This window comes from Eptesicus fuscus, chromosome 11 (assembly GCF_027574615.1).
Source record: "Eptesicus fuscus isolate TK198812 chromosome 11, DD_ASM_mEF_20220401, whole genome shotgun sequence".
In the NCBI taxonomy this organism is placed as follows: Eukaryota; Metazoa; Chordata; class Mammalia; order Chiroptera; family Vespertilionidae; genus Eptesicus; species Eptesicus fuscus.
In genome coordinates this window covers 48,647,565-48,670,089 of record NC_072483.1, presented here as the reverse complement: position 1 = coordinate 48,670,089, position 22,525 = coordinate 48,647,565, and the positions used below count along the sequence as shown (strand labels likewise).

The 22,525-nt window shown below is 41.8% G+C and overlaps 1 protein-coding gene and 1 long non-coding RNA gene across 2 annotated transcripts in view; one reads left to right on the top strand and one right to left on the bottom strand.

Moving 5' to 3' along the window:
* Positions 1-10,156, bottom strand: part of METAP1D (methionyl aminopeptidase type 1D, mitochondrial) — a 75,064-nt gene extending 64,908 nt beyond the window's left edge. The window contains exon 1 of the mRNA XM_008138561.3: positions 10,117-10,156. Within this exon, the coding sequence (XP_008136783.1) occupies positions 10,117-10,156 (40 nt within the window). The remainder of the gene's footprint in view (positions 1-10,116) is intronic.
* Positions 10,157-10,194: 38 nt separating this feature from the next.
* Positions 10,195-11,113, top strand: LOC129150768 (uncharacterized). Its single transcript, XR_008557518.1, has 3 exons — positions 10,195-10,457; positions 10,814-10,874; positions 10,967-11,113. It is a non-coding gene; the product is annotated as an uncharacterized LOC129150768 (long non-coding RNA).
* Positions 11,114-22,525: the final 11,412 nt, after the last annotated feature.

Here is a 22,525-nt window from a genome sequence, read left to right as displayed (position 1 = left end):
AACTTTTTTATAACAACACTTTTTGTTATAATATATTCACAAATCTGAAAAAAAATGCTTTGTCAGACTGTTTCCCGTGTGCATGTGTTGCGCATGTGCGTGGTCACGGTCTGCCAAACTGACCTGTTGTTTTGCTCTCTCCGTTCTCCTGTCTCTCACATGTGGCCTCTTCACACGCAAATTTCTCTCTCTTGTTCCTCACCTAGTAGGTGGGCATCACCATACACAAACTCCTTCACCTCTTACCTACCTCCCACTCACATCTGTCTCTATGGATACTACCACCTCACTTCAAGGTCTTATACACTCATCTTCTTTTCAACTGATGTGGTCCTTTCCCCCTCTCTCTTCCATACTCCTTTGCTTTCAACTTCATCTTCCCTCAGACTCCTTGGCCCTCTCACCTCTCCTAGCACACCCTCCAACAACTGCTGCCCTGGGTCCGAGTTCTGGAGAGGGCTGTTGTCAGGAAATCTGCCAGGGTGGCTGAGGAGATAACTGGGGCAAGGGTGGGGGTGCCAATGCATGGATGTGGGGCACGAAGAGACCAGGTGGCCAGCCAGGGTTTCCCAGGCCTCTGTGGCAGAAGGGGGTGGGCCTGAACTAAAGAAAGGGGCCGCCAAGCAGGGGACAGGCCAAGTCCTGCTGTTCGACAGCCGGAGTGCACACAGAAACGCTCTGTGGCCTGGATGGGGTCTGAGACTGCCAGTTGGACATACTGACCCAAACAACCAATTAGGACATGTTCAAGGTCTGCTGAACAGAACAGTCTTTTAAACTACGCTAAATCCCCTGTTAAGAGTTGCTGATTTTTCTCTCCCTAAATTTTCCAGATTTACAGTCCTAGTAAGAACTGCAAGACAAATCAGAAAAGGGTACTAACAAATCTGACATACTCTGAACATTAGAGTTAATGTGCTTTTGGAAACAAACCAGGTATCTGGTAAACGCTGAGGGATCTAGTAGGTATGCTTGATGAGCATTTGTATTAGGAAGGAATTTAAGATCAAGGTCAGCAATAATTAATATGCATGCAGGAAGTCATCAACATTTAAGCATAAGCAATATGAGTCTCATTAACTCTTCAATCACTTCCTATTGCCTGAAGGAACTGGTGGTAGTCTAATGATTAAAGCAATAACATTAAAGTAGAAAACAATATTAGAAAATTAATCTGACCCTTATAAAAGAAGCCAGCACAAGTACTAATCCACGTAAGCTGACTTTATATGACTCCTGGGAAGCTGTGATTTTCCTTTAACCTGTACTGTCTCCCTGTCCCCCAAGGTGGAAAGCTTTGCTGAAAGGTGACTGGTGAAAGAGACGGTCAAGGTCTTTCGTTTTTTTAAATCTAGGTGATTGATAATCTTTCAGTGCTTTCCAACATGCCATCACACTGCTGTCTAGCTGTTTGTCACATCTCCCATTTACTGTATCACCAGAGAACAGCCTCCCTACACCCCAGCCTTCTACTGCTGTGTTGCTCACTCACTTCTCTGATTGCAGTGCCCCAGCGCTCAGCAATGCCCTGAACAGCTACAAGTCACAGAGTATAAAGTAGGGAAGAAATGACAGAAGACGACAGAGAGGAGCTGTCTTGTGAAATAGCAATTCCTAGAGGGTTTGGTTTTCACCAGCATTAGCTAGTTGACAGAGAGTATGACAAGGGTGTTCTTTTCATTCCTGACCTATTTCTGTTTGATCTTATAGGAAAAGCATTATCTCACGGATGACAGAGACAGAGTATGTGATACTCCAAATTCAGAATTATCACAATGGTGAATAGAAGGATAAATAAGAGTGTGATGTATAGACTCCAAATGTGAACAATAAAAGGATCTCAAAAGTTAATTTTCCTAAGTTAATATTTTACTAATTAATGAACTTTCTCTTATGGGTGTGGTAGAAATTTTAAAAAATCACAGTCGTATTACTAGTAGCCTTCCTTAGGAGGAAAAATAATTTTTTCTTTAAAAAATGTTTTTAAAAATATATTTTTATTGATTTCAGAGAGGAAGGGAAAAGGAGAGATTGAAACATCAATGATGAGAAAGAATCATTGATTGGCTGTCTTCTGCATGCCCCCTACTGGAGAGCAAACCCTCAACCTTGGTATGTGCCCAGACCTGGAATCAAACTGTGACCTCCTGATTCACAGGTCGACGCTCAACCACTGAGGCACACCAGCTGGGCAGGAGGTAAAATAATTTAAAAAATGCCTACTCTTTCGATCTATGGTGAGACCATGAGTAACTTTTACTTTCTTCTTTATACATCTCTATAACATCTTAATACTACCACTAGGAATAGTTATTAAGCTTATTATGTGTCATGCATTGTGCTGAGAGCTGCTGTGGTGGCCAGCCTCCCAGATGGTCCCCAGCGACCCAGCCTCCCGGTATTCACACCTGGTCTGCCACTGTGTGCTGGTCTGTGATCAAAGGCATATGGCAGGAGTGATGGGAAGTCACTTCTGAGATTTGATTTAAAAAGACAGATTTCTGTCATAGGTACTCTGGTTCTCTCTCTCTCTCTCTTATTACCAATTCTGAAAGAAGCAGACTGCCATGTTGTGGGCAGTCCTATGAAGAGACACAGGTGACAAGGAAGTGAAGCCTCCAGGAGGAACTGAGGCCTGTCCAGAGCCATGGGAGTGCGCATGAAGCAGGGATGACTACAGTTCCAGCCAACAGCTCAGCTGCAACCCGATGGGTCCTGAGCCAATGGCACCCAGGTAAGCCACACCCAGATTCCTGGCCCTCAGAAACCGGCATAATAAGTGTTTGCTGTTTGGGGTGATTTGTTACACAGCAATAGGCAACTAATACAGCGGCACAGGCATTATTTCTTTAATCCTCATAACAGCCCAGTAAGGTAGGTATTTGTCTCATCCCGATTATAAAAGTGAAGAATTAAAGCTTATATAGGTTAACACGTCCAAGGTTCTACAGCTAGTAAGCAGCAACATCAAGATTCAAACCTAAACGAGTCCGACTTGAAAACCCACAATCTTAGTCACTGTTATACAGCTTTCTTCATATTACTTCTGTAATCAGAAAATACATTTTTAATTAAGTATTTTCATTCCAAGAAAAAGAAATTCCGACTCTTCCTTCACTCCTGGTCTCAGAAGTAGAGACACTCTCCCCACTTCCAAGGGAAAATTTCCCCATTCTGCTCCCCCCACATTTCAGATCTGTTCTCTCTCCTGAAAGGCCCCCATCTCCAGGATTTCCAGTGGTCCTTATTCCTCACCAGTTTCCTTCCTTCCCGCTACTTGTAAACATAGCCAGGGCCTCTATTTAAAAACAAATAAAAATATGTCCACACAAATCTTGCACCCAAATGACCCCAGCAGCATTATTCAGAAGAGCCAAAGAGTGGAAATAGCCCAAATGTCCAACAGTTGATGAATGGGTAAATAAAGTGTGGTCTATCCATATAATAAAATTATTTGGCAATAAAAAGGGATGAGGTACTGATATGTACTACAGTGTGGATGAACCTAGTAAATATCACACTAAGTGAAAGAAGCCAGTCACAAGAGACCACATTTTGTGCGATTCCGTTTATTTGAAATGTTCAGAATAGGAAACCTAGAGACAGAAAGTAGATTAGTAGTTACCGAGGACTGAAGGCCGATGGGGACTGGGGGAGAGGGGTCTTGGAGAGTGACTGCTATTGGGTGAAAAGTTTATTTTGGGAGTGATGAAAATGGAAAATTGATTGTGGTGATGGTTGCACAACTCTGTGACTATACAAAACACCACTGAATTGTGAGGTCTATGAATTATATCTCGGCAAAGTTACTAAAAAACAACAACACTTCTATACTTCTCTATAGCCACCACCAACTATCACTTTTCATCTATTCCTTCCGCTGCTAACATTTTGGTCTAAGTCACTAGAACTTCCTAGTGGCCAAATTCGCTGACTTTTACTGAGTCATCGCAAAACTTCCCCGACTAGGCTCTTCATCTCTTCCAACTCCTTTTCTTCTGCTTTGGCAGCTCCTCTCCTTCGTCAGGCCCACTTTCCAATCACCAGGTCCTGATCACTTCTCCTCTGCATAATTTCTCTTACATCCACCTCTCCCTGTCCATCCACAGTCACTGTACCAGTTCAGGCCCCTATCCCTTTGTTTCTGCTACTACCTCCTATCTGACTACGGTGGCTTTCCCTCTCCAATATATCCAGAGTACCAAACAGCAGCAGATTAAAATGGAGATACCATTTTACTTTTTTGTCCAAAACCTGCATTGGTCTCTGCTGCCTGTAAGATAATCCCTAAGCTGGCCTTCAAGGTTCTCCATGACCTCGCCCCTAACCTGTATTATCTATCTTCATTCTATAACCGCACCCCCCCAACACAAACTCTCAGCTGCAGCCAAACCCCTCCATTCCAGAACCCTCTAAACATGTCTTGGCTTTTTTTTTTTTTTTATGTATTTTATTGATTTTTTACAGAGAGGAAGAGAGGGATAGAGAGTTAGAAACACTGAAGAGAAACATCGATCAGCTGCCTCCTGCACGCCCCCTATGTGCCCACAACGAAGGTACATGCCCTTGACCGGAATCGAACCTGGGACCCTTCAGTTCGCAGGCCGAAGCTCTATCCACTGAGCCAAACTGGTTAGGGCTGTCTTGGCTTTTTTTGTATCCACATGGTTTTCCCACCTCTGCCCCTTGCCTTATCCCCTTAGGAACGCCCCCTTCCCCACTGCTCAGCCTCTCTGCAGCCAACCTTACTCATCCTTCGAAGTCCAATTCGATTCCCATTTCTTCTGTGAAGTGATCACTCCAGCCCCAAATTATCTTTCCTTCCTCTTATTCCCAGAGCATGATTATACTGCTTTGTATTGTTATATATATTAGGCTTCTTTCTCCAATGAAACTAAGTACTATATAACCCAGTTCAGAAGTCACCTCCATCATGAAACTCCAGACTAGCCCCAAACCTTCCAGTTCTCTCTCTTCATTACCACTATACCTGTTCTTTGATCTTGCTGGGAATTCTCATCTTAGAATAATTCCTTCCCCCACCCAAACTAGCCTCTTCTCTTTTTACTTATATACTCTGGATTATTCGTTGTAATAATAATGGACCCAGGAAGGCGGGGGGTGAAGGGGTAAGAGATCAACCAGAGGACTTGTATGCATGCATGAGCATAACCAATGTACACAGACAGGGGGGTGGGGACAGCTGGGGAGTGGTCAATGGGGGAAAAAGGAGACTTATGTAATACTTTAAACAATAAAGAATTTAAATTAAAAAATAATAATAATGGACCCTGAAACAATCAATATAAACAAGGTCCTATCCTTAGAAAACTTCCAGCCTAGGCTTGACTCTAGAATTCATTAATTTAATCCCCCTCTTGCCAACCCCTCTCGTTCCCTTACTCACTCCCTTGTCTTTCCAGTGCATCCATCTGGAAAATTCCAATCAATCCAACTTCCCTCGCTCTTTTACACACACAGAGAATGCCCATTTAGAGAAAATCACACAGAGGCAATGAACGGGGCCACTACCAATACACTGTCTCTAATTTCACTTGGATCTTAACAGTGCGGGGCAGTCCTTCCATTATCCTTTATCAGCTTTTTCTCCTCTTTACCAATCGCTTACCTTCTTTCATCTCCAATCTCTGCAAAAATGTACAGAAAGAAATAGAAGTCTAGCTTCTTCAATTTTCTGTCCTTTTTCCCCCATGAAAAACTGTCTACATGCACATCTATCATTTCCTCCAACCCTAAGGGAGCAGGAGTCTGATATCTCCACCCCTTCTCCCACACATGCCTCAGCTGTCCCAGTCAGGTGGTCCCCAAGTCCTGTATATTCTACTACCAAAAGTACCTAGCTGCAACTTCTTATCTTCCATGGCTACATTGCTTAAACTTCAAGTACTTCTTTTTTTAGATTTCTTCCCTTCCCCCATTCCAACCTCTTTTTCCCCCTAATAATCTCTAATAAATCTGACTCACAATTCAAATTACCTGGAATTAAATTCTCACAGATGTCAAAAAAAGGTAGGAAGAAAGTAAAATTGCCTTAAACAATTTGTGGGGGTAAATGGAAGATGAGAGAGAGAGAGAGAGATAGCAAGAGAGAGAGAAAGGGAGGAAGAAAGAAAGGAATACAGGTACTATCTTGGCCTGTCATGTAAAGTAACTGACATTTTGAGATAATTAATCTTTAGGCTTTCCATATAACTTCTGTGCACAAATATTTCTAGAGGGGGGTCTATTCTGAAAGGTTTTTCATTCACATTATGTGCAGATACTGTGCTCCCTAAAAGGCTCTTGTTACGTTATCTTTTGGTTCCAAGAGACTGATCTGTCCTTTCCAATGTCACTACTCATAGTTTCTACCCATCCCTTAGCCCAGTGGTTGGCAAACTCATTAGTCAACAGAACCAAGTATCAACAGTACAACGACTGAAATTTCTTCTGAGAGCCGAAAACCGACTTCTGCGCATGGGCCACGAAGTTTCAATCACAGTGTACGTGCACGCCCGCATGTGGTATTTTGTGGAAGAGCCACACTCAAGGGGCCAAAGAGCCGCATGTGGCTCGCGAGCCGCAGTTTGCCGACCACTGTCTTAGCCCATTATAGAAGAGAACAAGTCTTAACAGCCTCTCAATTCTGTATGTTTTTAATGAGTTTACCTTCAAACCAGGTACTGTGCTTGCTAAGACAAACAGGACACAGCTCATCAATAATTAACAATTTAGTTAGGAGTGCAATAGTGAGAAAAGGTTGGTAATTAACATATATATAGGGTATACTGTTACTAAAGCTACAATGAGCTGGAGAATCATGAGGAATACTTTATGCCCTTCTTAAGAGGTTAAGAAATGTCTTCTTCCCATTTTCCAGGAGGAAAAGATGCACATAGATGTTGATAAATGTTGGCACATAAAGACTTATAGTAGCCTGGCCAGCATGGCTCAGTGGTTGAGCATCGACCTCTGAACCAGGAGGTCAAGGTTTGATTCCTGGTCAGGGCACATACCCGAGTTGAGGGCTGGATCCCCAGTGTGGGGTGTGCAGGAGGCAGCTGGTCAGTGGTTTTCTCTCATCATTGTTGTTTCTATCTCTCTCTCCCTCTCCCTTCCTCTCTGAAATCAATTTTAAAAAAAAATACAACTTATAGTAGATTGAGGTAGATCACTCTAAATGGGTGAAAAGGAAGAAGAGAAAGGAAAGAGGAGCCTTCATGAATTTACTCTTTCTTTTCTTTTCTTTTTTTAATATATTTTATCGATTCTTTACAGAGAGGAAGGGAGAGGGATAGAGAACTAGAAACATCGATGAGAGAGAAATACCGACCAGCCTCCTCCTGCACACCTCCTACTGGGGATGTGCCCGCAACCAAGGCCCCCGACCGGAATCGAACCTGGGACCTCTCAGTCCACAGGCTGATGCTCCATCCACTGAGCCAAACCAGTCAGGGCTACTCTTCATTTTCAACCTAGGGGAAAGGAGAGGTGGAGAGCAGGTGGTACAGGAAACTTGTCTGTAATTTAAAACTAGCTATGAATACTCCATAAAGGGGAACTTTTCCTATCCCTAAATCTCTTCCTAATGACACATTTTCCCTTCCTCTTCTAATGAGAAGCTCCCTTTCTCAGTTGTTGCAGCATTGTGGGGTATAGTGGGATGGGTTATAGCAGTGGTCGGCAAACTCATTAGTCAACAGAGCCAAATATCAACAGTACAACGATTGAAATTTCTTTTGAGAGCCGAAAACCGACTTCTGCGCATGGGCCATGAAGTTTCAATCGCACTGTACGTACGCGCCCGCATGTGGTATTTTGTGGAAGAGCCACACTCAAGGGGCCAAAGAGCCGCATATGGCTTGTGAGCCGCAGTTTGCCGACCACTGGGTTATAGGAACCAATAACCAGGCCTGGCTTCCCTGTAGCAGCTTTTCCTGCCTGTCTGAGCCACCACTTGTCAAAATCGTAAGTGACAAAAAATATTAATATGTTATTTCTGTAATCTGCAAAGAGATCATATATATGTATGTATATAGGTGTATATATATATATATATATGTGTGTGTGTGTGTGTGTGTGTGTGTGTATACACACACACACACACACACACACACACACGAGGCCCCATGCACAAAAATGCATTATGTCCCTCAGCCCGGCCTGCACCCTCTCCAATCTGGGACCCCTTAGGGGATGTCCGACTGCCCTTGGGGGATGTCCGACTGCTGGGACTGTTGGCTCCTAACCACTCGCCTGCCTGCCTGCCTGATTGCCCCTAACTGCTTCTGCCTGCCAGCATGATCACCCCCTAACTGCTCCCCTGCCAGCCTGATTGACACCTAATTGCTCCCCTGCCAGCCTGATAGCCCCCAACTGCCCTCCCCTAACGGCCTGATCACCCCCAACTGCCCTCCCCTGCAGGCCTGGTCACACCCAACTGCCCTCCCCTGCAGGCCTGGTCGCACCCAACTGCCCTCCCCTGCAGGCCTGGTTGTCCCCAACTGCCCTCTCCTGCCGTCCTGATCTCATCCCCAACTACCCTCCCCTGCCAGCCATCTTGTGGTGGCCATCTTGTGATGGTGTGACGCCACCTAGGCTTTTATTATATAGGATATATATCTGTGTGTGTGTGTGTGTGTCTCTGTGTGTGTGTGTGTGTTTTGCCTCCTCCTTTACCTTGACTTTCTCCCCAGATCCTCTTCACCATTCCCTGTAGTACACAAAAAAGAAGTCTAGTTGCCGTTATTTCTTGTTGAAAGAGGAAACAGAAAAGTAACTGGATTAGTAAAAAGAGACTGGACTGGAGCCCAGATCTTAAGAGATGTAAATTGGTGCTCTTTTCACAAAGCTGCACTCTCATGCTGACCTTCACTTTTCCATTCAACCAGTTCAAAACACTGCCTACATCACCTTCCCCTTACACATCTCTCACCTCAAATCTTCCTCTGGCTCCTCGCTCATCTCCACCAACACTGAAATACTGAGGTTGATCTGCCTACCAACCTCTTTCCTCTCTAAAAACATTCTCTTCTTTGCTTTTCACTCACACACACACACACACACACACACACGCATCATACTTGTCCTGCCTCACCTGAACTTTGCACACTGATTTCTATGGAGAGGCCATGCCATGCAGTGCAGAGAAATTAGCCTTAAAAAAAAAATTAGTCATGTTCAAATACCCATTTTGCCTCTTACAATCTGTGTGACCAGTCACATTACTTAACCTCTCTGTCTCACTTCTATCATCTGCAAATCGGGAATAATGCAATTTATTGAGTTTTATACTGTAGCTGGCATATGTAATGTAGTTAACACAGTGTCATGTACTATAAGGTACTTAATAAACGCAGTTATTTACTATTAAAAATAGTATTTATCTCACCGGACTTATTCCTACATGCCTGACACCTAAAAGTAGTCTCTCGAAATGTTAGTTCTCCCTCTCCCCATCCTCGAAACAACTTCCTACTTCTTTCTAACAAAGATTCAGAAGCTAGTTCAAATCCAAGATTTCCCTAATTCAGCTGCAGAAGTATTTGTACATTTACTAAATTTTCACACACACACACACACACACACACACACACACACACACCATACAACGATATCACTTACTGAAAGCTACCCAGACGTAATTTCTCCTCTTCTAACCTTAAGTCCTGAAAGAACATAATCACATTTTGCAAGTTCCCCCCAAAGACGTGTCGTATCATGCCCACAGATACAGGCGTGCCTTCTCTGCACTGCAGTGGCCTCGGGTTCAGCGCCCCGAGCCGGAGCCGGGCCGGAGAGAGTAAGTTTGCTACACCAGTCACACAGCTGAGGTGGCGGGAGAACACTTCAGACAACGTCCCACAAGTCTCAGGGCGTGATGCGCGCGGAGGCCACGCGGTGACGTGGTCTAGGCGAGTGACTAGTGGCCAAGCGTGTCGCCGGCCCCTGCGGCGTGTCAGTGTGTCACCGCGTGTGCCTGCCGGAGCCGCACAACGGAGAGTACGTTCGTGTGCGCCGCGACGTCGGAGCGCGAATGTGGATCCCTCTGAACCCGAGTGGCCGGCGAAGGAGCGACGCCGCGAACCCCCGCAGGGCTGTCCCGCAGGTGCTTACCTCTGCGGACGAGCAGGTGGACGCCGCTGGGCGCCGCCATGTTGGCGCGGGTCACGTGGCCGGGAGCACCCGCTCGCTCCCCGCCCCGCCCCGCCCCGCCCGCCGGAGCCGTCCAGTCGCAGCCCTGCGGGAAACTCGCGGCGCCGAGACCGCCCGGGGGAGCGCGCGTGCGCGCGGGGCCCTGACTGCGGGAGCGCCGGCGGCGGAGCGGGTCCGGCCCGGGGCAGCGAGGGAACCCGCGGCCGCCCGAGCCCGCTCCCGCCGCGAGAGGCGGGCTCCAGCCGCGGTCCGCGCGCTCGCGCTGAGCCCGGCGCCCAGGTGGGATGGAAGAAGCCTATCAGGTAAGCGTGGCACCCAGTATTTGTAGCATCAACATTTTGGTGCATGGAGACCTGAAGTTGGGAGGAAAAAAATAAAGCACAATCGAGCGTCCAACTTAGCACTTTGTATTGTTTGCCACTTAGTTGCAAATTATTTCCCTGGATCCCACTGAAAGGTAAATTTGGTTCCAAGTCGCCAGCTGCCCCTTGGCAGTCCCATAATCTACATTATTCAACGGAGACTCCAGACAAGACAGGATTTATGTGCAGCTGCAAAATCTGTTCTGGGTATGGTTAGGGGACTTCTCGTTTCCCAAGGACACCCCCCGCTTAGCTGTATTAACTGGAGACTTAATCCTAAATTTGACTTTTTTAAGAATGAGAGGATGACGTCTGCCAGTTGCGCTGCTGAAAGATGCAGCCTACAGAAGGCCAATTGTGAGTCAAGTGAGGGAGCTGATGTATCCCTGGTGATGACAGTGCCCATTTGTACCAAATTCACTTTTCCTCTTATTTGCGTTCTGGGGCAGATTCCATCCTGTCATGGACCAGGTATCACTCATCTTGCTAGTCTGGTGCCCAGCAAAGAACTGATATGCAAAGAGTATCTGGTGAAGGAATTGAACTCCCCATGGAACCTGTCAAACCAAGAATGTAACAGTTTCCCGGACTTTAAATGCAATAAAGATTGATAAGGATTTTTGGTAAATGTGTTTCCTAATTAATTTTTAACGATTTGATTTAATTATACACTCAGTGAAAAATCCAGACAATTCAGAAATGAGTAAAGGAAAAAGTGCAGTCCCCTTCCTCACCCTGTCTGCACTCCACAATCCCACTCTCCAGATGCAACCCCAGTGTGCATCATTCCAGGCCTTTTATAGGCAAATATTTGTAAATATTTTAAATGGATTCACAGACTTCCTGTTGCAACTTGTTTTTTTCCATTCATCATAAACATCAAATCTCAGAACGCTTAGCTCAAGCTCATTCCTTTTAATGACTACATAGTTCTGATATTTTTTACTTTCAAAGAGAGTGAATTTTGGCCCTGGCAGGTGTGGCTCAGTCTGTTGGAGCTTTGTTCTGTACACCAAAAGGTCACAGGTTAGATTCCCTGTCAGGACACTTATCCAGGTTGTGGGTTCCATCCTGTCTGCCATGCAGGAGGCAACTGATTGATGTTTCACTCTCACATCAGTGTTTCTCTGTGTCTGTTTCTCTCTCCCTCACTGCCTCCCTCCCTCTCTCAAATCAATAAAATCATGTCCTTGGGTGAGGATTAAAAAAAAAAGAGAGAGAATGATTTTTTTTTTTTTTTTGGCAGTTTGTTAGAGGACACATGCTGTACTCTTTGGTGATCCAGTTTTGGGTGCTTTGGGGTCACCTTGAAAGATAAAGAGAAATCATGTTTTCCACTGAGGTAAATAAGATGTATGGGATGAGAATGAAAAATACCCCTACAGGTTACTTCAACACCCACCTTTTTCAAACCCAGATCAATTTCAGGGAGAGATTTTTTGATGATGGTAAACAAAGGAGCCTGAGAGTTAACAGGACACAGAGTCTCAGGAAGTGTGCAGAAAAAAGAAACCCAGAGTCCCTAGTGAAGGGTCAGAAGGCATTAAGCCCAATTTCAAACATCTGAAACAGAACACATGTTCACATGGTTTAGTTCAGCCAACCTGGGGAAAACCATTGCACAATGTATTCCCCTGCGACTAGAAGAATAAGGAAAAGGAAACGCTGTGAGGACTCGGGTGGTACCACCCTCGTGGAATCCCCAATTAGGTCAGTATAGAACGTAGCTGTATAAGATGAGTGAGAAATGAAGCAGGTAGTAACTTGCATAGTTCATCCACAGATTCTTGATTCGGTTTCTTTCATACCATATCGTTCTGCTATTATAGAAGGATTAAAAGCTGCCAGCATGTGTCCTCCTAAATCACCAATTTACAAGATATATGCATACTGGCCAATAGGATAAAGAGCTAGACCACTGATAATCTGGGACCTCTTGCAATGCTGACATTCTGTGGTCCTGGGCTTACAGGGCATTATGCTTTCATCTAGATGAGTAACCATTAGTGACTCACGACTCCATGTCTGCCCTTCTTCCCACCTGTGAAATGAAAGTTAATGATATTGTGGTACCTCACTGATTTGAACTCCCTCCATTATTCAGAGTTTGTACTTGGGTTTCCTGAGTAAAAGTTGAATAATTTTCAAAACCAGGGTTCAAGAAATAAAGGATAATTTCTTAATACCTTCATTTTTTTGTGTCCAAAAATTCATTCTTCAGTGGTAAAACATTTTTATTAATTGTGATTAATCATTGTTTTACAGGCCTTTTACCTTGGTTTTTAAAAGATCATGTCTTATTAGAATCCTTTTAAAATATGTGTATCATTTTTTATAAAAGAAATATATCAAATAAATTCTGATATTTATATTTTTTGAAAAGTCAGTCTTACCTTTCTCCTTCTACTTAATAATATTTTATTATAGACTTATACCATATAGCTTTTTCAAAAGTTGTATATAGTTTGTGATAATATTTAAATTATATCAGTCTCTGGAGAGCATTATGTTAAGTGAAATAAGCCAGGCAATGAAAGAAAAATACCACATGATCTCACTCATTTATGGAAAATAAAGAACATTATAACCTGACGAACAAAAAGATAGATACAGAGGAAGTAAAGCACCGAACAGACTGTCAAATTACAGCGGGAAGGATGGGGAGTGTTGAGGAGGAGGGGAAAGAGATCAACCAAAGGACTTGTATGCCTGCATATAAGCACAACCAATGGACAAAAGACACTGGGGGGGTGGGATGAGGGCATGCGACAGGGGGTAGGGGAGGCAGGGGGAAGGTCAATGGGGGAAAAAAAGGAGATATATGTACTACTATATGTAATACTTTAAATAAATAAAATAAATAAATAAATAAAAATAAATAAGTTACAAAAAATAAATTATATCGGTCTCTGTAATGTATGTATTGAATTTGTAATTCACATTTACATTTTTAAATGCTCTAGGGGATTATGTGACATGAAATCCTTTAAAAATAAATTTTGCTTTGTAATACATTTTGTAACTTGTTTTACATGTTTAAATTTTAAATACTCATTAGGATTACCTATAGTGCAAGATACTTAAAAACATAATAAGGTACTTACATATCTATAGAAGAAAATTGTTATTTATGAACATGTAAAACTAACTGGAAAAATGTGGTGTTTTTTACTGGGCACAGAGCAGGTTCTATGTATTCTATCCTTCATTCGCCATTCCTGAGCTTGCCATCAGTTTTGCCATCTGAATCAGAAAAAGTAGTTTTTTTATTTGATTTCAGGATCATTTCTTAGCATTTTACTCTATAGCTTGAGAAGAGTATTTCCAAAACTGCCCTCTAGTTTGTCAAATTTTAGTATGAGGAAATACTTTTATTTATTTACATGTTTTAAGTCAAATATTCTTTCCAGGAACTAGGAGTTCTGCATAAATATAATCTGTGCATACAACAGGGACCCCTCTTTGTAGCTGAGTGGACCCCTTTCAAGTTAGGGCCACGCTTCAAATGATTATATGTTCAAGCAAAAAGTTTCTGGGGCACTCTTTTAGCCAACTTGCATGCAGAATGTCATTTCCAATACCAGTCATTTGAGACAATAAGGATATGTTACTGGTAATCAAGGGATGTCCTTAGAAAAAAATGTATAAATGCTCCATGTTTTTTTTTTTTTAGGAAAAGTAATGCTATACGCAAGGCAGTTGTGAAATCATGTGGATTTCTTTCCTGGATTTGTAGTTGCCTAGAAGGACCCCTGATAAGGGCAGAGGGGATTTAGTTGTATGTGACCCTCATGTCCCTCCCATTTTTTTGTCTAATGACATTTTCTCAAATGAACTTTAAGTCCCACTCCCTTCTAACAAGATTGTTCTACCTGCGCCCCTCCTATATTGAAATTCAGAAGATTTCAGGGATCTATAGCCATGTACAGACCTAATCCAAACTGACAGTCTGTCATGGTAAGCAGAGTGGAATGGGGCCGGACAGGGATAACACTGTCCCAAGGGAGTAGTTGTTCTCAGGCCCAATCTGGCTCATTTATTTTTTCAAGCTGGTTCAACTCCTGGGCTTGAAATATATTATGGGAGATTGTAAAGCAGAAATCATGCTGCAGCCACAGCCTAGTCACTGTTGGAGCAGTTGCCCACCTGGAATGGTTGGCAGGGATCAAGGGAGGGAAGGTATGGGAAGGTGATTGAGAAAAGGAGGTGGATGGTCCCAAACACAGCTTGCTTTAGTCAGAGATGCTTGGGAACTGTACAGGCTTGAGGGACAAGGCTCCCCTGACCTCATCTCTTGGAACTGGCTCTGCGGGAAGTTGGATTAAAGCAGAAGTGTGCATTTGCCCCATGTAATTTAAATAAGAATGTATACCATTAGCGACTGCCATCTATTCTCAGTTAGTAATCCCTGGGAAAGGAGCACCTGCTTATACACTTCTGGAGAATGAAGAATCTATTCAGAGTAAGGAAGAACGGCAGAAAGTTTCCAAAAGAATCTAGTGATCAATCTAGCCGATCGATAAATAACTTAAGTGCCCACACTAGGCTCCAAGGAGATATGATACTATTTTTGTGGGAACTAATATGAAACTAATTGGAAAGCTGAGACTGATATGCTCATAAGATTGTCCATAGAGAAAAACTGAATACCCTTGAGACTATAAACCCCATAGGAGCAATGCCAGGAGTGAGGGGGGTCATAGATTCTGACTATCTCTGGATGCTGAGAACTGAGAAAAATGCTGAACTCTAATTATGTAAGTTCCCAGGAAATTGCACCTGTTTAATCTCCTTTACTTTCTGCAAAGATGAAGGTGAGAGAAAGAGAAATGTGTTTCTTTTAAGCATCTTCACTACACCCTTACAAAAGAAGAGAAAGGAAAAGGCTCTCGTTCTTCTTGTTGGAATTATTTTGAAAGTGTTTCGGTTTTTCTTTTCTGTTTACACATGTCTGTAATATGTGCTCTTTAAAACATTTTGCCATGGCTGGGTGGCTCAGTCGGTTGGAACTTCATCCCTTACACCAAAAGGTTGTGGGTTCAATTCCTGGTCAGAGCACATACCTAGGTTACAGGTTTGATTCCTGGTCAGAGCACATATGTGAGGCAAAAGATCAATGTTTCTCTCGTCAATGTTTCTTTCTCCCCCTCTCTCTCTAGAATCTATAAAAACATATCCTCGGGTGAGGATTTAAAAGACACACAAACATTTTAAAAATACTGAAATGTATAATACAGAAAGTAGAGGGCCCCTCAAAAAAAAACCTCCCTCCAGGTAATCACTATTCATAAGTTGATGTGTATTTATCCAGATTTATTTTATACATAGACCATTTGTTGGACTTTCTAAGGGAAGGCATCTATTTTTACCATGCCCAGTCATATATCTGTGTAGGATAAAAGATAGCAGACCAGACAAACCACATGCAAAAGGGCACAGTATTACCTGTCTTTATTGCATTCTCTTTTTTTCTTTTGCCTTCACTTTGCACTTGTTTTTCTTCTGTGATTGTTTCCAGCCTTCTGTAATATTACTGATTGTACTGTGTTTTTTTTCTTTCTTTCCCTCTTGAAGTGATGGTACATTCCTGGTTAACTTATCCTATTTGTCCACCTTTGTTTATTCTTTGGCTGGATTTATGGTTCTGTGTTTGCTGTTTAATTCTTAGTATGTTTGAGTAAAAATAGATGGTTTTGTAAGGTTGTATGAGACCAGTTCATAGAGAAAGAAGTTTGACCATTAAAGTCAGCGTTTGAAAATATTTGTGATTTTGATATATTTCCTGCCTATCAGCATGAAACAATACTTCTTGGTCAGTTAACAGTTATGCAAAATACACTGCAGTAAGAATCTCCAAAGTGGAGATTATGAAATAACAAGAGATTTAATAATAGAAAAACTAGCTGCATGCCCCTTTCTCCCCTCCCACACTCCACCTTCACTCCCCAAACTGGCTGACAGACTAAGCAGTAGTGCATTTCTTAACTTCTTCTGCTCGCCTCTCACTGAACACATTCTATATTCTATATTCAAGACTGAAACTGTTGAAACAATCAAGAGGGCAGATGCTGCCTCGACCTCTCTTCCCATTGAGCTGAGCTCCTCTGTGCTCACCCATCCACTTTAGCCCAGAGAATAACCTGTCTGGAGAGCATGCTCCTGAAGCACACACAAACATCACTGAATTTTCTTTTGCTTGATAAAGGATAAAGGAAGAAAAGCAGCAGCTGCTCTAGTAGCAGACAGCAAACAGGCTTCACTGTGGTGGTCCCACAGCCTTCACAAAGGGGATTCAAGAGAGCTAGGCAAACAAACTGTCCAGCCCAAGACTTCCACACAGATTCACCTGCCAAAATTATTAATTAAAAATCTAAAGAACTGTCCAGGTGAACTGAGAGTCTAACCAAAGCACATTTTCCAACTGGCCTTTTATTAAGTTGGAAGAGAATACAGTTGAAGGACTGGAAAGAGCTTCAAAGATCACCTAATCCAACTCTAACTCTACACCTTCCAATTTTAAGATACAGGTAACCCCAGAAAGATCGTAGGAGAGAAGATTCACCCCTGATCCAGCCTGTGTACAAAATAACACTGCAGATCTTTTTTTAAAAATATATATATATTTTAATTTATTTCAGAGAGGAAGGGAGAGAGAGAGAAGAGAGAGAGAGAGAGAGAGAGAGAGAGAGAGAGAGAGAGAGAAATGGAAACATCAATGATGAAGGAGAATCATTGATTGGCTGCCTCTTGCATGTACCCCACTGGGGATTGAGCCCGCAACCCAGGCATATGCCCTGACCAGGAATCGAACCCATGACCTCCTGGTTCACAGGTCGATGCTCAGCCACTGAGCCATGCTGGTTGGGCAACACTGCAGATCTTAAAAAATATTTTTACAGGACATTTATAAGGCACTTCGTGTAGCATCTTATGCACAACAGCTCTTCAGATACTCATAAGAGATGGCATTACGTTTTTATTCTATTATATTTCTCCACAGGGTTAATGGGAAGCCCCCAAATTATGACATGGACATTTTCAAAGCTTCGGTTTTACACTTAGTTGATTTATAGAACAAGATGTCAAAGATGGGGACAGTTTGTTTTTGGTAGCCAGATCAAGTTCAAGTAAACTATGATACCTTTGAAAATCAGTTTCCAAAGAAAAGGATTGAGTATTGCTCTTTTTTATCTTTTTAAGAAAGCTCTTCACTATCTTTTCTTTTGGCAAATTCTGCTTGTGAAAGTCAGGCTGAGCAATCTTGCTGTATAAAGGTGCCACTTGTCTGCTTCAGATAACCTTATTTTAAAATTTTCTTTGGTTTACAATTGTATTTTATCTGACAATTATATAGAGCTTCTGTTGCTGAACAATGTATTATTTAAGCAAAACTTTATTTCAAAGTAACACATAGCTTTAAAAAACATGCAATTATAACATGGTTTCCAATGAAAAACAAGTCTCCCATCCCACCTTTTCCCAGTCTGACTCCAGACTCAATCACTTTGAACTGTTCTTGCTTCTGGTTACTGCTCAAAGCCATGCCAACTGTGCTTTATTATATTTGGACTCTGACTTCAGTGTACTTTGACTTAAGTGTACTTTCTTGTACACTCTTTTTTCTGGAGTTAATAATTTTCTATTCTCATTTGAACCAATTACTTTCTTGGACATGTAATTCAGTTGCCACGTTCACATTTTATAATCGGAATCAGATCAGTTTTACTATTTCTTGTACTCTACATCTTACGTGCTCTTTGATTTCACCTTCATGCTGCTAAAATAGATCTACACATAACTTAGTCAGAAAGTGTGTGAAGTAAGTTTTCTGGTTTCTTAGATTTCCAAAACCACCTTTGTTTTGCTCTCTAACTTGACTGATAATTTGGTTATAGTATTCTAGATTCAAAATAATTTTCTATAAGAGCTTTGAAGACATTGTTTCATTGTCTTTTAGCATGAAGTATGGCTGAGAAATCTAATGCTGTTTTAATTCCCTCTCCTCTCAAAGGTTTTCCCCTCTGAAAACACTTAGAATCTTTATTTTATGCTCAGTGTTTTGAAATTTATTTAGTCTACGTGTGATCCTTTTAGGTAAGTGGTGTAGTGGTTAAGAATGCAAGTGAGCCCAGCTGGCATGGCTCAGTGGTTGAGTGTCGACCTATGGACCAGGAGGTCATGGTTTGATTCTGGTCAGGGCACATACCTGGGTTGCAGGCTGGAACCCCAGTGTGGGGCATGCAGGAGGCAGCCAATCAGTGATTCTCATTATTGATGTTTCTCTCTCTCTCTCCCTCTCTGAAATCAATAAAAATATATTTTAAAAAACATGCAAGTGAATTATACTGCCTGGGGTAATATCTTAGCTCTGCCACTTACTATGTGACCTCGGGAGAAATAACCTCACTTGATCATACCATGTGCGCCATAGGGTTGTGAAAACTGAGATGACTGATGTAAGTGCTTAGCAGATAGTAAGCACTCAGTGGATGTTAGTGATGATTTAATCTTGCTCAGTCTTCAGTGAGCGCTTCTAATTTGAAGATTCATTTCCACATTTCTAAGGAATTATCCTCTCATTCTTTGAAAATGTCCTTCTGTTTGCTTTTCCACTCTAAAATGAAAATAAGCTGGTTACCAGATTTCCCACATTGATTTATCTCCTCTCTCATCATTTCTCTTTTTGATCTTCTAGGAAATTTCTTCAGCTTTATACCCTACATTTCTGCTGCTTGAATTAGAAAAATCATTTTAAATTTCCAAGAGCTCTTTCATATTGTTCCTTTTTCATAGTAGTTGTTTTATATATGCAATATCTTTTCTTTCCAATTTTTATTTTAAAAACTTAGAAACATGCAGAAAAGTTGAATCATACATTGAACACTTCTATATATCTTCCACCTACATTCAGTAATTTAAAAAAGATTGTCACATTTACTTTCTTTCTGTTTATGTCTGTAGATATGTTTATGCATATATGTATGTACATATGTGTGTATATATCCCACCTACACAAATATTTTTTTTTCTGGACCATTTGAATATAATTTGTAGAGGTCATGACTCTGATCCTAAATACTTAAAACATGTGACTCCGAGGAATAAATACATTTTTTAATCTACACAATCATACCACTATCACAACTATGAAAATTAACAAAATTCCATGTCAACTAACAGAGTCCATATTTCTCTATTGTCTCAAATGTGTGCAAAATCTACCAAAATGTGAAGCGCCATACATACCCTTCACTCAGAGATTCCATCACTATATTGCATATATACTTCCACAAGAATTGGGCCTAGACATGAATATTCACTGCAGCACTGCTCGTATGAGAAGATAGGAAACCCAAATGTGCATTAATATGGGATTGGGTTAAACACACGGAGCTCAAACTATGGAATATCAAACTACGGAATACTATTAGAACGAAGGTGTTTAGAATTGAAGTGTTCTAATATCCTATCTAATAAAGAGGGAATATGCTAATTGTCTGCCCTGCCCTCAAAGATGGCGGTGCCCACAGCCAATAGGAGGGAATATGCTAATTGGTTGACCCACCCTCAAAGATGGTAGCACCCACAGCCAATGAGGGAATATGCTAATTGTCACACCCTCAAAGATGGCAGCGCCCAATCCCCTCAGCCCCGCTGGGGCAGCAGGCGAGCAGCAAGGCTGGGCCCGGGTGCCTGCCTCTGGAGTCCCCAGTCCCTTCAGCCCCCCAGCTGCCCAGGGCCGGACCGAGGTGCAGGCAAGCCTCAGATGGCAGCTGCCAAGCTGCTCAGAGCTGCCCAAGGTTCAAGTAACCAGGGCCAGCCGAGGCTTGTGCTGCCGGCAGTGGCAGCAACAGAGGTGTGATAGGGCAATGCCTTTCCCTGATCGCTAGGTCGCTTCCCGCCCCTGAGGGCTCCTGGACTGTGAGAGGGGGCAGGCCGGGCTGAGGGACCCCCCCCTCCAGTGCATGATTTTTATGCACTGGGCCTCTAGTTACATAATAAAAAATAGTGCTTACAGTGGAAGAATATTCAATCCCATGTAACAGTGGTTCTCAATCAAGGGTGATTTTGCCTTCCAGAGGACGTATGGCAATGTCTGGAGACATGTTTGGTTATTACAACTGGAGGTGGGGGTAGTGCTACTGGCATCAGTGAGTAGAAGCCAGGGATGCTGTTAACCAGGTCACAATACACAGGTCAGCCCACACAACAAAGAATGGCCTGCCCCAAGATGTCAATATTGCTGAGGTTGAGAAACCCTGCTGTAGAGCACTGAATGGTAAGGTTTGAGAAGAGTTAAGTAAGACTAAAGGAATAAACAAAGCCATGTGCACAGGCCTAAGCAACAACTTATTGTGCTTTTAAGATAATTCACATTTCTAGCTGTGGATGGTTAGAGAAGTCCATTATGCTCCTGTTTGCATAGAGCTTATTCCAGATTGGTACAATATCAAGCTTCTGTAACCTTGGTTCATGTTAATTTTAACTGTTGTAAACCTAATATTGTCTGTAAGAATGAGGTCAGACTAAAGTCTCTGATTCTAGGGCTTTAAACTATAGGCAAACCTTTGAATAACATGGTCCTCTTATATGTAGATTTAAAATTTCTGTGTTCAAGTGGACATGCACATTACAAACGTCAACTGTATTTTTAATCCACAGTTGGGAATTTGCATACATGGAGGACTGACTTGGGTTATATATGAATTTTATTTTGTGTGGGTGGTTGATGCCCCTGACCCCTTTGTTCAAGGGCCTACTGTATTCTCACATCTAAGCATAGCACATGTATAAGAACATGCATTGTGTGTTGTTTGTAATGGAAAGTATTGGAATAACCTAAATAATAGGGGACTGGTAGAGTAACTTATGGTATACCCATACAGTGGAATAACTGCATGAAACAAGATAGCTCCAATGATATTCAGAAGTTTAAAGTTTAAACAGCAAGTACGAGAACAATATATGTAGGAGGTTATAAAATAAATATACAGCCCAGTTGGTGTGGCTCAGTGGTTGAGTGCCAACCTATGAACCAGGAGGTCACAGTTTGATTTCGGTCAGGGCACATGCCAGGGCTGCAGGCTCGATTCCAAGTGTGGGGTGCACAAGAGGCAGCCGATCAATGATTCTCTTTCATTACTGATGTTTCTAATTCTCTCCCCCTCTCCCTTCCTCTCTCTTAAAAAAAAAAAAAAAAAGTAAAGTTTAAGTTACATACCATTTTGGAGGTTATATAACAATCTTACTTTCTGATACGCATTATAAACACCAAGCTTTTACTTTTATGATTCCGTATCAAGCAATTTACACTCCAATAAAAATAAAGTAACAATATACTATTACCATTACTTTTTTTTCTTGTTGGACTTCAACAACTTGGAACCTTATAGCAAATCACAACAGATATACACCTCATTTTACACAAGATTTCAATTATGGTGTAAATTGGATTTTTATAAACTGATTTTCATCTTATCTTATATTACTGTTATTTATAAAATGGTTATACTAAAACTAACTTCTAAATTATCTTCAATTAATATCTGATGCCAAACATTTAGGTTTTAGGCTGTATCTAGTTTCTCTCCTCTCTCTTATCCATGCTACCCACAACAAGTGGTTAATTGGAGTTTGCTTAAAATAAATCTATACTAGGAACATTGCTATTTAGAAAAATCATATAGGAAAAACAAATTAGGAAGACCTCAAAAAAAAAGTATTTTAAAGATGTCAGATGTAAAATCTTAGAAGCAAAGAGTGGGAAGAATAATAACAGCTTAAAACCTAAAGTTTTTAACACGACTGAAAAAGTTTAGCCGAAAATATTTTAAGAATCATATCATCACACATTAACGTATCACAACTAAGCATTTATTATACTGCTTAAGAAGGCAAGCAATTTTGCAGTGACATTTCAGAAGCTGTATCTTTAAAATGTAATATATGCTCATAGACTCTAAACAGTATTTTAAAATATACAATCTCTCCAAAAGAAAATATTCAAC